This window comes from Morone saxatilis, unplaced genomic scaffold (genome assembly GCF_004916995.1).
Source record: "Morone saxatilis isolate NCDOM2014 unplaced genomic scaffold, NCSU_SB_2.0 Contig16, whole genome shotgun sequence".
Taxonomy (NCBI): Eukaryota; Metazoa; Chordata; class Actinopteri; family Moronidae; genus Morone; species Morone saxatilis.
Window position 1 is genome coordinate 26080942 of NW_023339718.1, and position 12180 is coordinate 26093121.

The 12180-nt window shown below is 41.8% G+C and overlaps 2 protein-coding genes across 2 annotated transcripts in view; both read right to left on the reverse strand.

Moving 5' to 3' along the window:
- Positions 1 to 7655, reverse strand: part of npdc1b (neural proliferation, differentiation and control, 1b) — a 26659-nt gene extending 19004 nt beyond the window's left edge. The window contains exon 1 of the mRNA XM_035659179.1: positions 7254 to 7655. Within this exon, the coding sequence (XP_035515072.1) occupies positions 7254 to 7323 (70 nt within the window). The 5' untranslated portion in view covers positions 7324 to 7655. The remainder of the gene's footprint in view (positions 1 to 7253) is intronic.
- A 3277-nt stretch (positions 7656 to 10932) lies between these two features.
- The window catches only part of LOC118326156 (protein Niban 2-like), a 44238-nt gene continuing 42990 nt past the window's right edge, over positions 10933 to 12180 (reverse strand). The window contains 1 exon segment of the mRNA XM_035659082.1: positions 10933 to 12170. Within this exon segment, the coding sequence (XP_035514975.1) occupies positions 11626 to 12170 (545 nt within the window). The 3' untranslated portion in view covers positions 10933 to 11625.

Consider the following 12180-nt stretch of genomic DNA (forward strand, 5'->3'; position numbering starts at 1 on the left):
GCTACTGGATACCTGAATTTCCCTCGGGATAAAGTAAAGTATCTATCTATCTATCTTATCTAACTCTATCTATCTATCATCTATTATCTATCTAATCTATCTATCTATCTATCTATCTATCTATCTATCTATCATAATATACTTAATTTAAATAGATCTGGTTTCAAATGGATCTAATGATGGACTGTACCTCCGGGCTCACACACGTGCAGGCCTGCTCAATCGGGACCAATTAATATGATTCAGCGTAACTTACTGCTCAAGGAACATTTCGACAAACCCAACCATAGGAATACATGGACATCCCTGCTCTGCTACCTGAGCCACGGCTAACATGTTTATTAAAAATGCAACTGTCCATTTAAAAAAAAAAAAATAAACATACAGAATTAACTGGGCCATAGGAAGTGTGCCTGCAGCGTGCCACCCTTTGCGTCAGAGAACTCCGAATCAAACTTGCACATATGAAAGCACTAATGACTTCTGAGAGGGACTCACAGGAGCAAATAATAAGACACACTCAATGAACGTGCAGTATGTACAGATGACTTAACTGAAGCCTGAAACACCAGAGCAGAAGTAAGATTCATTGTCCTGGGGAATGAATGTAAATGATAGGAATGGTAAAATGGACCTGTACTTGTACAGCGCTTTTCTAGTTCGCCTTTCGACACACTCAACATATCTTGCTCAAGGATACTTCGACTGTGGCGGAAGGAGCTGGAATCGAACCAATCAACTTTCTAGTTTGCTGTAGTATTTGAGTGTGGGCGAAAAAGCCGATGGGCTGTGCGACCCCAGACTCATACCTCCATCCCTAAGCCATCAGTTTTGTAATTTTCAAAACGCAGACTAATTTGAATTTTATTCATCAATTTCGATTATGAAACACAATGATCGCAATCAAAACAAATATTGTGACGCATTCTGTTTCGCAGTAATTGCTCTTGTTTTTAATCACAATTTTATTTATTTATTACTATCATAAGTATTTCTTTTAACAGCGTTCAAGAGTTATAATCTGAGCTTTGTGGTATCTAAATAACTGACGTGTGGAGGAATTTAAATAACGCTTTCATTAAAAGCCCTTTTTTGGTATCATATGAAGCGTAGGTACACTATGGTGCTTCCACTCAAATGGCAATCGTTTTTAAGGGTTGTAAATCCATACAAAGTAAGCTATTAATAACAGAATCCGTACACGAGGCATTAACGTAACGTTAACGGATATAAATACTCATTACATTCGGAAAATGCCATTATTTGTCATAAGTTAATGGTGTGTAATGTGTGCAGATCAGTGTTTTCCCAAACCTTTTTTTTTTCTTAGTCCCACTTGTTAAGAAATGACAAACCATGGCGACCCAGTTCCAACAGTAAGAACAGCAAATGTGTGAATAAATGCAACAAGTCTGCGCATTTTTCTACTGATATCTTCTGCATCACGTATATTTTCTTGGACAGGTAAAGCAGCATTTTTAAGAAATATATGTTTGATAATCACAACGTGTTTTATGAACATGTTATTGAAAACAATGTTAATAGTTTATTAAATATAGACTAACAATCATTTAGCAGAGTTAAGCGGAGGCGTCTCCATTGTTTTTTATTTCCGTAAAACAAGTACACATTCTAAATACTTTAAAATGAAACTAAATAAATTGCATTGGGTTAACAGGTCCTCGTTTTATTCTCAGTATAAACAAACAAACTCATTAATTAATCGAGAAACATTCTCAAATATTGACTTAGTACTCTCAAGCACGTGACTTTGTGATACTAAGTCAATATTTTGAGAAAGTTTTCTCATCTTATAATAACTAATCTTTTTTTGTCCAGATTGGCAAATGAGCTTCTCATAGCTCACTCTTGAGATAATGAGTAAGCATTTTAGCAGGAGTTAAGGGCTCTCGTTTTTTACTCGTCAGTAAACAATGTACACATTATTTTAAATCTCACTTTATAAATAAGAAAAATAATGCCAAATAAGTGAAAAAATAAGCTGATCGGGTCCGCAGGGGTAGCAAGTCCAGCAGAGGACCCCCAAACTTCCCTTCTCCCTGGCCACTATCCAGCTAACTCTGACTGGGGGATCCCGAGGCGTTCCCAGGCCAGTGTGGAGCTATAATTCTCCACCTGGTCCTCGGTCTGCCCTCGCTGGCCTCCTCCAAGCTTGGACGTGCCAGGAACACTCCCTCCGGGAGCGCCTGGAGGCAATCCTCACCAAGCTGCCAATCTCCCTGCTCCATTTTACCCTCGCTCGTGAACAAAACACAGAGGTACTTGAACTCCTTCACTTGGGGAAAGACGTTACTACCTACCGGGAGTACGACAATCACCGGTTTCCTGCTGAGAACCATCTCTCTCTGATTTAGAGGTGCTGTTCTTCATTCAACAGCTGCTGACACTCAGCTGCGAAAGATCCAGTGCAGTGCTGAAGGTCACAGGCCGATGATGCATCAGGACCACATCATCCACAATAAGCAGCGATGTAACTCCTCAGCACCGAACTGCAAACCCTCCTCCCACAACTACACCTCGATATCCCTGTCCATGAAATCACAAACAGGATTGGTGACAAAAGCGCAAGCCTGGCAGAGGCCAACACACCTGGAAACAGCCGATTTACGACAAATAATCCGGACACAACTCTCCTTTGGGATTTAAATGGCGTTCTGAGAAGTGACCCCCTCTACCCCATACTCACTCAGCACCTCCCACAGGAAATATTTCTGAGGAACCGGTCATATGTTATCTCCACATCCACAACGCACATGCTCAACCGGCATGGGCATATTCCCAGGCCCCTTCCAAGACACTGCGAGACTTTTAGAGTTGGTCCGGCCGGCCCCCCCGTGGTTCCACGCCACGCGATGGAAACTGCACTATTCTCTTCAATTAAAGGTTTGACAATCAACCGAACCTAGTAAGTGGATGCCTCTGTAGTCTTGCACACACCTCCACACACCCTCTGGTCCCCTTTTTAAATAGGGGAACCACCACCCCAGTCCGCCACTCCTTTGGCGCTGTCCCCAACTTCCACTGAAAAGGCGTGTCAACGACAGCCCCTCAACACCCAGAGCCTTCAGCATTTCTGGGCGAATCTCATCAATCCCTGGGGCTTTGCCACTGTGGAGTTGTTTGACTACCTCAGTGACCTCCCATCATCTCAGTATTGACCAAAATAATCATGATTATGATTTTTGTTATAATCGAGCAGCCCTACAGAGATATTTTTTTCTAAATTGAAAAACACAACAACCACAAAACAAAAAATAACATCTCAAAAACCTCAGATTTGTCTTGCAACCTCTTGGTTCTTCCTAGAGCTAAAGTTCGTAGCAGGTCCCCATAGTGATCCCACTGCGACACGTAACGTGCAGACAGAGAAGCAACATAAGCATTCAGAAGCATCATGGCCTTTAATGCTGCCACAGTAGCTCACAATCAGAACTCAGCGGGCTCTAAGCCAAGGCCAACAAGGGGACGGCTGCAGTGCTGTCCCTGCCAGATGGACATATGGACGGACAGCTTGACAGACAGCCACGTTGTCTGAGTTCAGAGCTTACTGTCAGCTGCAGATTTATGGGTGACCTCACGGGACTAGAGACGATCACGGCTAATAGGTAAGACGTGTAAAGTAAGAGAGAGTGGCCCTGCTGGGTAGGTGTGCTGATAATGCTGATCCACCACGCAGACACACACTGCACAGTGTTTACACAGCCAGGGACCAGCCACCTCTGGCTTTAATAAAGGAACAGAACAGCATGGGAAAACATTTCAATTGCTTTCTTTCCCACAAGTGAGAGAAGAACATTGGTATCAGTCTCATGTCTGTGTATAAAGCAAAGAGCTGTTAGCTGTTAGCCTAGCTTAGCATTAAGACTGGAAGAGAGGAAAACAGCTAGCCTGGCTCTGTCCATAGCTCTAACACACCTACTAAAACCTCCAAAGCTCACTGATGAACATGTCCTTTTTGTTTCCCCTGCACACAAACAGAAATCTATCTTTAAGATATAATTTTCCAGGAGTTTTCTTGACAATACAGTGCAGCACTTGCTCTTAAAGAGTGATATAATTTACCAATAGTCCCAGTATTGACACATTTCACCCCAGTTTTATTCATCCATAATGAAGTATCAGGTGGCCGGAGCTTATTAGACAATCCGCTTTAGCTTGCTTTCGTTGTACTCTTGGATCCAGATTTTCCCTCTGTGGTCTCAGGCAAATTGACTACTGTAACGTCAATAATTGGACGGCAATAAGAATGCTAGAAAGTCTGTTCCTGATAAGCCCACTTTCACTTATCATGGTGTGCAGCTCAGCCTACCAAGACTGGAGTTTCAAACTAAATACACACTAAATACCATTAAAACTTTCCAGGACGACGTAGATTATTTCCAGGATCTTTGGTCATTTTAATCAATTTTCCAGGTTTTCCAGGACACATGGCAACCCTGTAGGTAGGTGTGTTTTTTGGACCCCTACCTACAGGGTTGTACATATACATGTATATATTGAAAACAATTATAAAGAGATGCATGATATGGTAAAAATAAAATCATATTGCAAATATTTTGATAATGTGATTGCAATTAAGTTAGTTCACAGAGCTGAACATGTGAACTGCTGGGCAAAATGTTGAATTGTTTACTTCAAAACATGAATATTTCCTAAAAGTCTTTGTGAAGCAAAGCAGAGTGGCAGTACAGAGCGTCAGTGGCCTCCTTCACACAACACACGCCCAAAATCAGGTGATACAGACGAATGGAAGCACATTTCAGCTCATCGGGGACTGCAGCCAAGCCAGAGGCCTAGACCTGCACCTCTGGAACCCTTAATCCAATGAAGTGAATTTAAAAAAGCTTGTTCCTTTGACTAATGTTCAAGACTCATCTTAGAGGCTGCAGCTATTACATTACAGACCCAAACTGCTTCATGTGCCACCAGTTGATTGCGGGTACCTCATTAGAGATTATGTAGCCAGGTTATTTTTGGAACTATTTCGTGTCAACATATTTATTCAGCCTTCTTTATAGAACCACTTTCCCAACAGAGAGGGGTGCAGTAGCACTCCTCTGATGCATGAAAACTATCAAAACCACATCAGATCACCATAACACTCACAGCTGTTTGAGTCACACTGGTGGGAAATCTCACCAGTCACAGTGACCTATGTGGACCAGACTGGCCTTTTATTCCATATCAGATATCAGATTGAAAAAGCTGGCTAGCTCACTAGCGTACAGTCTTGATTTTCTGGTTTAATTTTGAGTTGTCACAATTGGGAACCTGCATGTCACACATCTGCTGGATCCAGCTTCTTAAACATGAGGATTTGCTGCTTTACTTAGTCATTTCTGAAAGTAAATGAAGAGTATCTATACAGCAAAAGAGGAATCTCAAGAAAATAACAAAAATACTCGTTTCTGGGGAAAAGTCATCTTGTCAAGCATGTTTTGCATTAGGAAAGTACCAGTAACAAGTTCCAACATTGGTTTGCAGAATATCCCAGCAGAGGAACAAGATTATTTTACCTATTTTAAGAGGAACACCACTCGCACAACTTCTCAGATTAACAGAAAGTAGTCTTGTCCCAGTGTTCTAAATGAAGCAGCTGTTTAGTTTCTCATTGTTTTAATAAATAATGCTAGAAATACATAAGAATGCTTCTGGTGCCTTCATTTAAGACAAAGTCACTTGTGTCCTATTGTAAGATTCTATTCAATTATTCATTGCTTGTAATAATCACAACTTCCTTACATTTTTTTTCTAGTTTTAAGGCCCACTACAGTCTTTCAGTGCCTAGATTTGTATTTTAGTTTTAAGAGTTTTAAGGCTTACCCCATTGACAAGAATTATTATTTGCATCACAATGTGATGAGGTTACAGCTCTTTAAATGTTGAATAAAACAACACAGGGGGTTGTGTGCATCTCAGAATAGACTGTGTGATGTTAAACAGTGGTCCGGGTCAGTGACAGCTCTGACAGCAGGAACGTGTTTCTGAGGACAACCAGACCGGAGCAGCTACGATAAGTGAGGCACCCGCCGACACACCCTGAAAACATCGTGATCCGTCCATCCATCCCTCTGCCACTGAATCATCCATTTCCCACCTCACAGCCTAATGTCATTTCTGTTGTACGGTCTCCCATCAGCCAGACGCAACAGTGCACGTCACTGGGTGGAAAAGCCTGGAGCCAGCGTGGCACCAATCTGTGCGCACTGGTTGTTACTGCACTGACACACAGCTTCAGAGTGAGGAGTCTAAAAGCAAGCTATTATAGAAATCATCAGGATATTCCTAGATTTCTTTAGTCTTAATATCTGACTGTAACATTCTGTATGTTATTACTTCTATCCACTATCATTACACTAAATCTTCCCGTGAGGACTGTGATATAAACACACTCTCTTCCCTAGAACTTTCAAGACATTTACAAAATCCTTGAATGTAAACTCATCCTCACGCAGTCAGATCTCAGTCATAAACTATGTCTTATAATGTGAATTTAAATGTGTAACTGATGATTGATAATATATCGATTCATCTAGAGCTGAAAAGATTCACTTTCAGCAGAAAATGATCAGACAAAACAAGCAATTTGATTATTGAACATTGTGATGGACATTTTTCCCACAGACAGTTCAAAGCCAAAGATATTCAGTTTAGAGTGATATAAAACATTTTAGAAGCTGGAGCCAGAGAATGGTTTAAGGCTGCTAAATTATTTAGACACTCGATGAATGATTTTTAAAACTTTTTCAGGGTTTCTATAGGTTTCAACATGTTTAATTTAAGTCTGCAATCTAAAACCTATTTTACGTTCACACTGGCAAAAAAAAAACTAGATGCAACTTTTTACAAGTAATATTTACTAAATTAATAAAGACCTGTGAAAGTCATATTAAAGACATTTTAAAATATTTTAAGGCCTACGAGGCAGATTATCAGGCATGATAATATGCTGAGTGCGGACAGTGTGAAATACACTGTATCACCACATAGGGCATAATCAATAACACTGAACAGCTTCCCATCAATTAGTCTAGGCCCCTCAGAACACAGACACATCCCAGAAGATGGATGAGTAGCTGCCTGAGGACCACAGACACCCTGTAGTCCCTGTATCAACAGTAACAGTAACCTTCCACCTGCTATCAGAGAGGGTTCAGGCTGTCTGTTGGCCCGTTGCAGCCTCACAACAGCCGCCTGTGTGTGAATGACAGCGGGTAGCAGCTGCTCCTTACCTGTCAAGCAGGTGCTCAGCGCCAACAGGGCCGCAAACACCGCAGCCTGGCCGAGCAGCGGGGCCCGCATCCTGGCCACAGCTCCGACGACTGACAGGGGACACGGAGACCGAGTGAAGGAGGAGCAGGAGGAGGAGGCGGCGGAGGGGAGTCGGTGCTGATCATTCCCCCATCCCCCGGTGTTCAGGGAGGAGAGGACTCGAGAGAAACGGGATAAATAACGGCAACAACAAGTAAACAAGCGTTCAGGAGAGGACTGAGGCGGCGGCGGCAGCGATCATCCGGAGCCTCCTGCTGAGTGTTTGCCGCAAGGTGTCTGCTCTCCTCCGCGGACCTGCAACATGGATGCACACCGATGACTGGCTGATTGATCGCGGTTGCTTCTGCTGAGCTGTGGCAGAGGCGCGCAAGTGTGTGACGTCAACACGCTGAGCTCCCTCCGTGCTGCCTTCAGGTGCTGTTATAACCAAAGACACCGGGTGTCTTCCTCCATGCAGCAGGCTTTCTCTGCTACTTCTGCATTGGGTTGAAGATGCAGTTTAGAAGAACTATGTAGCAATCACAGGGTTTCACCACTGACAGTAGGCTATATTTCACACACATTTCTGACTCAGATTTTCTATCCTCTCAATATTTTGAGAAATATTGACTTTTCTTTTGATATATATAGTCATTATTTTGAGATACTAAGTCAATATATGGATTTTAATTACTTTACAGAATCTTTTTTCCCCTCACAGTGGCAGAAATGGGCTTCACACTTGTTACATATCAGTGTATTTAATTGAGCCAAAATTTAATTTCCTGTTAGATTTACAATGAAAACACAATAGGATGTAGACACTGAGGGCTACTATTATCACATGGTGATAATACTTTATTGTCAGATGAAGTCGGAACATTTTTTGCGTCACAGCAGCTCCATTTGCAACATCACAGAAAGAAACAAAGGTTTATACATTTACCATAACATTACAGCAACAGGAGACGCGGTTCATGGCCCTTCAATGTATATTTGATCTGGGATCAAGCTCCATATTTAAAGGGCCAGTGTGTAGGATTTGATACCATCTAGCAGTGTCGTTGCAGATTAGAACTCCCTCCCTTCATCCCCCCCTTCCAAGTGTGAAGGCTATTTGAGGGGCGAAAAAATATAAGAGGTAATAGAAAAATGAATTTCCACAAGCTGTTTCTGGTGAGCAGTTGGCACTTTGGATGGCAGCCGCTGCCATCAATGTATGAATGTGTGTGGATGGGTGGCATGTAGTGTAAAAGCGCTTTGAGTGGTGGAAAGACTACAAAGGCGCTATATAAGGTATATAAGTACAGTCCATTTACCAAGCTGAATTCATAAATTGTTAAAAAAAAAAACACCACCACAAACAAAATCCTTTTCACCTCCATGTCGGGCTAAAGGCAGAAAGATCAGAGACAGATATTTCAAAACCTGGACAAATCAAAACTATCACATGACTAAATGCCTCTAGAAGTAAGAGAGATTTTATTTTTGTAATTTGGTGAATTTACTGTTGAAGCACAACACAGGGATTAAACTCTTTAGGGTAATACTTCTCATTGATAATGCTTTGGTGCTCTCTGGTGGCACAAAGAAACTGCAAAAAGTGAGCCTGCTGCTGATCATCTGCTCAGGATGATCTGGCGCTGGGTCCTATCTGAAGAGACAGATTTAATCAGAAATAACTGATTGTATCTAGAGCATATTTAATGAGAGTTCACCGGTGACACTGGGCTCCAGGGCCACAAAAACAGCTCTGGTCCAGTCTCACTTAAGGAGGTGTTGAGGGAATTGTCTCTTCCTCCACTCGTCTTGTCACTGGGGGTCGGTCCATCTGGCTGGCTCCAGGCAGCAAAGCTCCCAGGAGTCATTGTCAATCTAGACACCAGCCTGACCCACGTCAGACATATTAGCCTGACTGACTTGTTAAGACAGAGTCTGCTGCTATTGTGCATGTCAGCTGACAAAAAAAAAAAGGTATATTGTCTACTTACAACTTCAACTTGTGGAAATATCTGCACACAGACACTGTGGACATCAATAATCGATATTACAAAAATTACATATGTGAACTTCTGTGGTAATTAAGATTAGTACAGCCATCTATGAGACAGATCATATAGTTATAACCAATAAAAAAGCTATACTTTCCTTTTTAATTTAATTCCCACACATTTATGATATAAGATGTTTAAAGGGTTAAATGTAACAGAATAGAATCATGGTGGACATTTTGACAGGTATAATCAGTAACTTGCAACAGTAAATTGCAAAGTGCAACTATTTGAATAAAGCTCAGCCTTCCGAGCATGTAGGAGAAACTATGGTGGCCGCAACACTGAAAATGCAAAAGGCCCTATCCAGAGCCAGTGTTTGGTTTGTCCTTTCTGGGTTACAGGCAACAAAAACACAATGATTCTTATATTAGGGGATTATACACTAATGAAAATAGACCTTATTGTTATAATCTGAAAGGTCGAAATATTCAGGAACATTTTATGACACTGTGGTGGCATCTGTAATCTAGTGTGAGGGGAGCCAGAAGCTCAGAGAGGGACAGAAAAACAGTCAAACTAGTAAAAATAGGCAGCTCTGTCCTGGACTGCCCCCTTGACTCCATACAGGAGGTGAGTGAGAGGAGGATGTTAGATAAGCTGACGTCAGTCATGAAGAACACTTCTCACCCCCTGCATGAGACTGTGGGGGCCCAAAGCAGCTCCTTCAGAAACAGCCTGCTGCACCCTGTTGTCTCTGTCACATCACACACTTACAACATCACAGGTACTGTTTTGCACCATTTATCATATATTTACTTCAGGTTAGACATCCTACAACATATGCATATATGTATGTATATACTTCTTATTATATATATACACATATTTAATCTTATAATACACATTGAAATGTTTATATTATACCTGTACTGTGCAATTATACCTTTATTTAAATTATACTTATTTACACTGTGCAACCATCTCCCGCTGTAATCTTGGACAATCTTGTGCAACAATCTATCTTTCAAAACTTTATTATACAAATATATGTACATATAAAAAGGTGTATGTTCTCTTTTCTATTACATCTTCTATGTTTCCATTTATTTTTTACTTTGTGTATTTTTTCTAATCTATCACTCAGTGTTGTATCTGGAGTTGCTGTAACAAGTGATTTTCCCAAGTGTGGGATCAATAAAGCCTTTCTTTGATGGAGAGCTGGGTGGTTGGGGTGAACTGGTGAAGTTTCTAATCTTATGATTTAGTTTGAAAAAGATGGATTCTCACATAACCTCCAAACCTGGAAGTTTTAATCCAGTGAATCAAAGGAATTCACATTCTCCCACACACGCCTCCCACAGTACTGGAGATGAGTAGGCTGATTCTCACCTCCCAAACTGAGTAATGTGTGTGAATGTGGGTTTTGTAAGAGAACACGCCTACTATCCCTCCTGTAGTGACTACAAAGACCAGGAAGACAAACTAATAATAATTAATCAATAATGATTTATTATCAATAACAGTCATTTGTATTACACAAGGGTAAAATAAATCTAAAAGTACATTGATCAAAAAAAAGAGAAGGGGGTGAAAAATAAATAAATGGAGAGATCAGCTAAGGCACTGATGGCGTGATATAAAATTATGTAAAATAACAGTTTGGTAGTTCACTGGTCCATAAGTATTTATACATAATATACACAAGCTTTCTTTATTAAGGGATAAACTCATATAAAATAGTGTTATTCCCACCAACAGAAAAAGAAATTGTCATGTCTTGAGTCATCAGCGTGTACATGGACAATTAATTAATTATAATGCAAGTTTGAGATTAAAAACAGACATTTCCACATTCTGGAAAGTATTTTCTGTTGGCCAATCGGGTCCAGTAATAACCAATAAGTGAGTTTCCAACAGCGCAAACTGTATTTACACCAACAAATTCCATAAATAAAATCCAATTGCTGATGGTTACTGAAGGCCACAGACTTGGGGAGCTAAATCACCAAAGGCACCTCAACAGGGGTGTTGTTGCAACTCGTCACATGCTTATAACACACCATTAGGAACTCGAGGTCGTCCACTGTGCTCACATTTCTACCAGGTGAAGAGAAAACGTGTGGAACTTGTGTGTGCGCGTGTGTGCTGTGAAAATCATACAGAAAGAAACAAGATTTAAAAAAAAAAAAAAAAGACAACAGCACCTGAGCCCTGCTCGGTGGAAATAATCTGCTGAGTCACTATTATGCCTGAAACCGGTGTGGAAACTGAAAACTGGTGTGGCTAAAACGAGTCTTTAACAAAAACAAAGACAAAAGAGCAGGATTCAGTTTAGGTCAAACAAACCGGATTCATTTCCTCACTGCTCTCTGGTCTCAGAGTCACTGGTTTTGGTCTCGGCTTCTTGGGCTGAGCTCTTCTCAGGGTGCTCCTCTGCGGGCTGTGAGCTGGGGGCCTCTTCCTCCTCCTCACCCTCCGCCCCTTCACTGGTGGGAGACTGGAAGCCGCTGTCGTCCTGTGGAGGCGGGGGGAAGTCAGATGGCGCCTCCGGAGTGCTCTCTGGAACCACCTCTGTGGCCCCGGATGGGACTTCCTCGGAAAGAGGCGGCGGTGGCAACTCCTCCTCTGACACCTCCTGGTTGGAGGGCGGTTGCTCCTCCACTACCGTCATCGGCTGGTTGTCTTCTCCCTCACCCTTCTCCTCTAAGGCCGAAGCACTTTCTGTGGCCGTTTCAACCTGCAGTGGGACTCCTCCTTCAGCCTGCTCCTCTGGTTTGGCCTCCTCCTCCTTCAAGACAGAACCATTTGACAAGTCTGGAGGGTTCTCTGAAGATTTCGGACTTGCTGATCCATTCTGATCAGGAGGAGAAGCTTTACAATCTGAGCTCTCCTCTCCATCTCCATCTCCATCCTT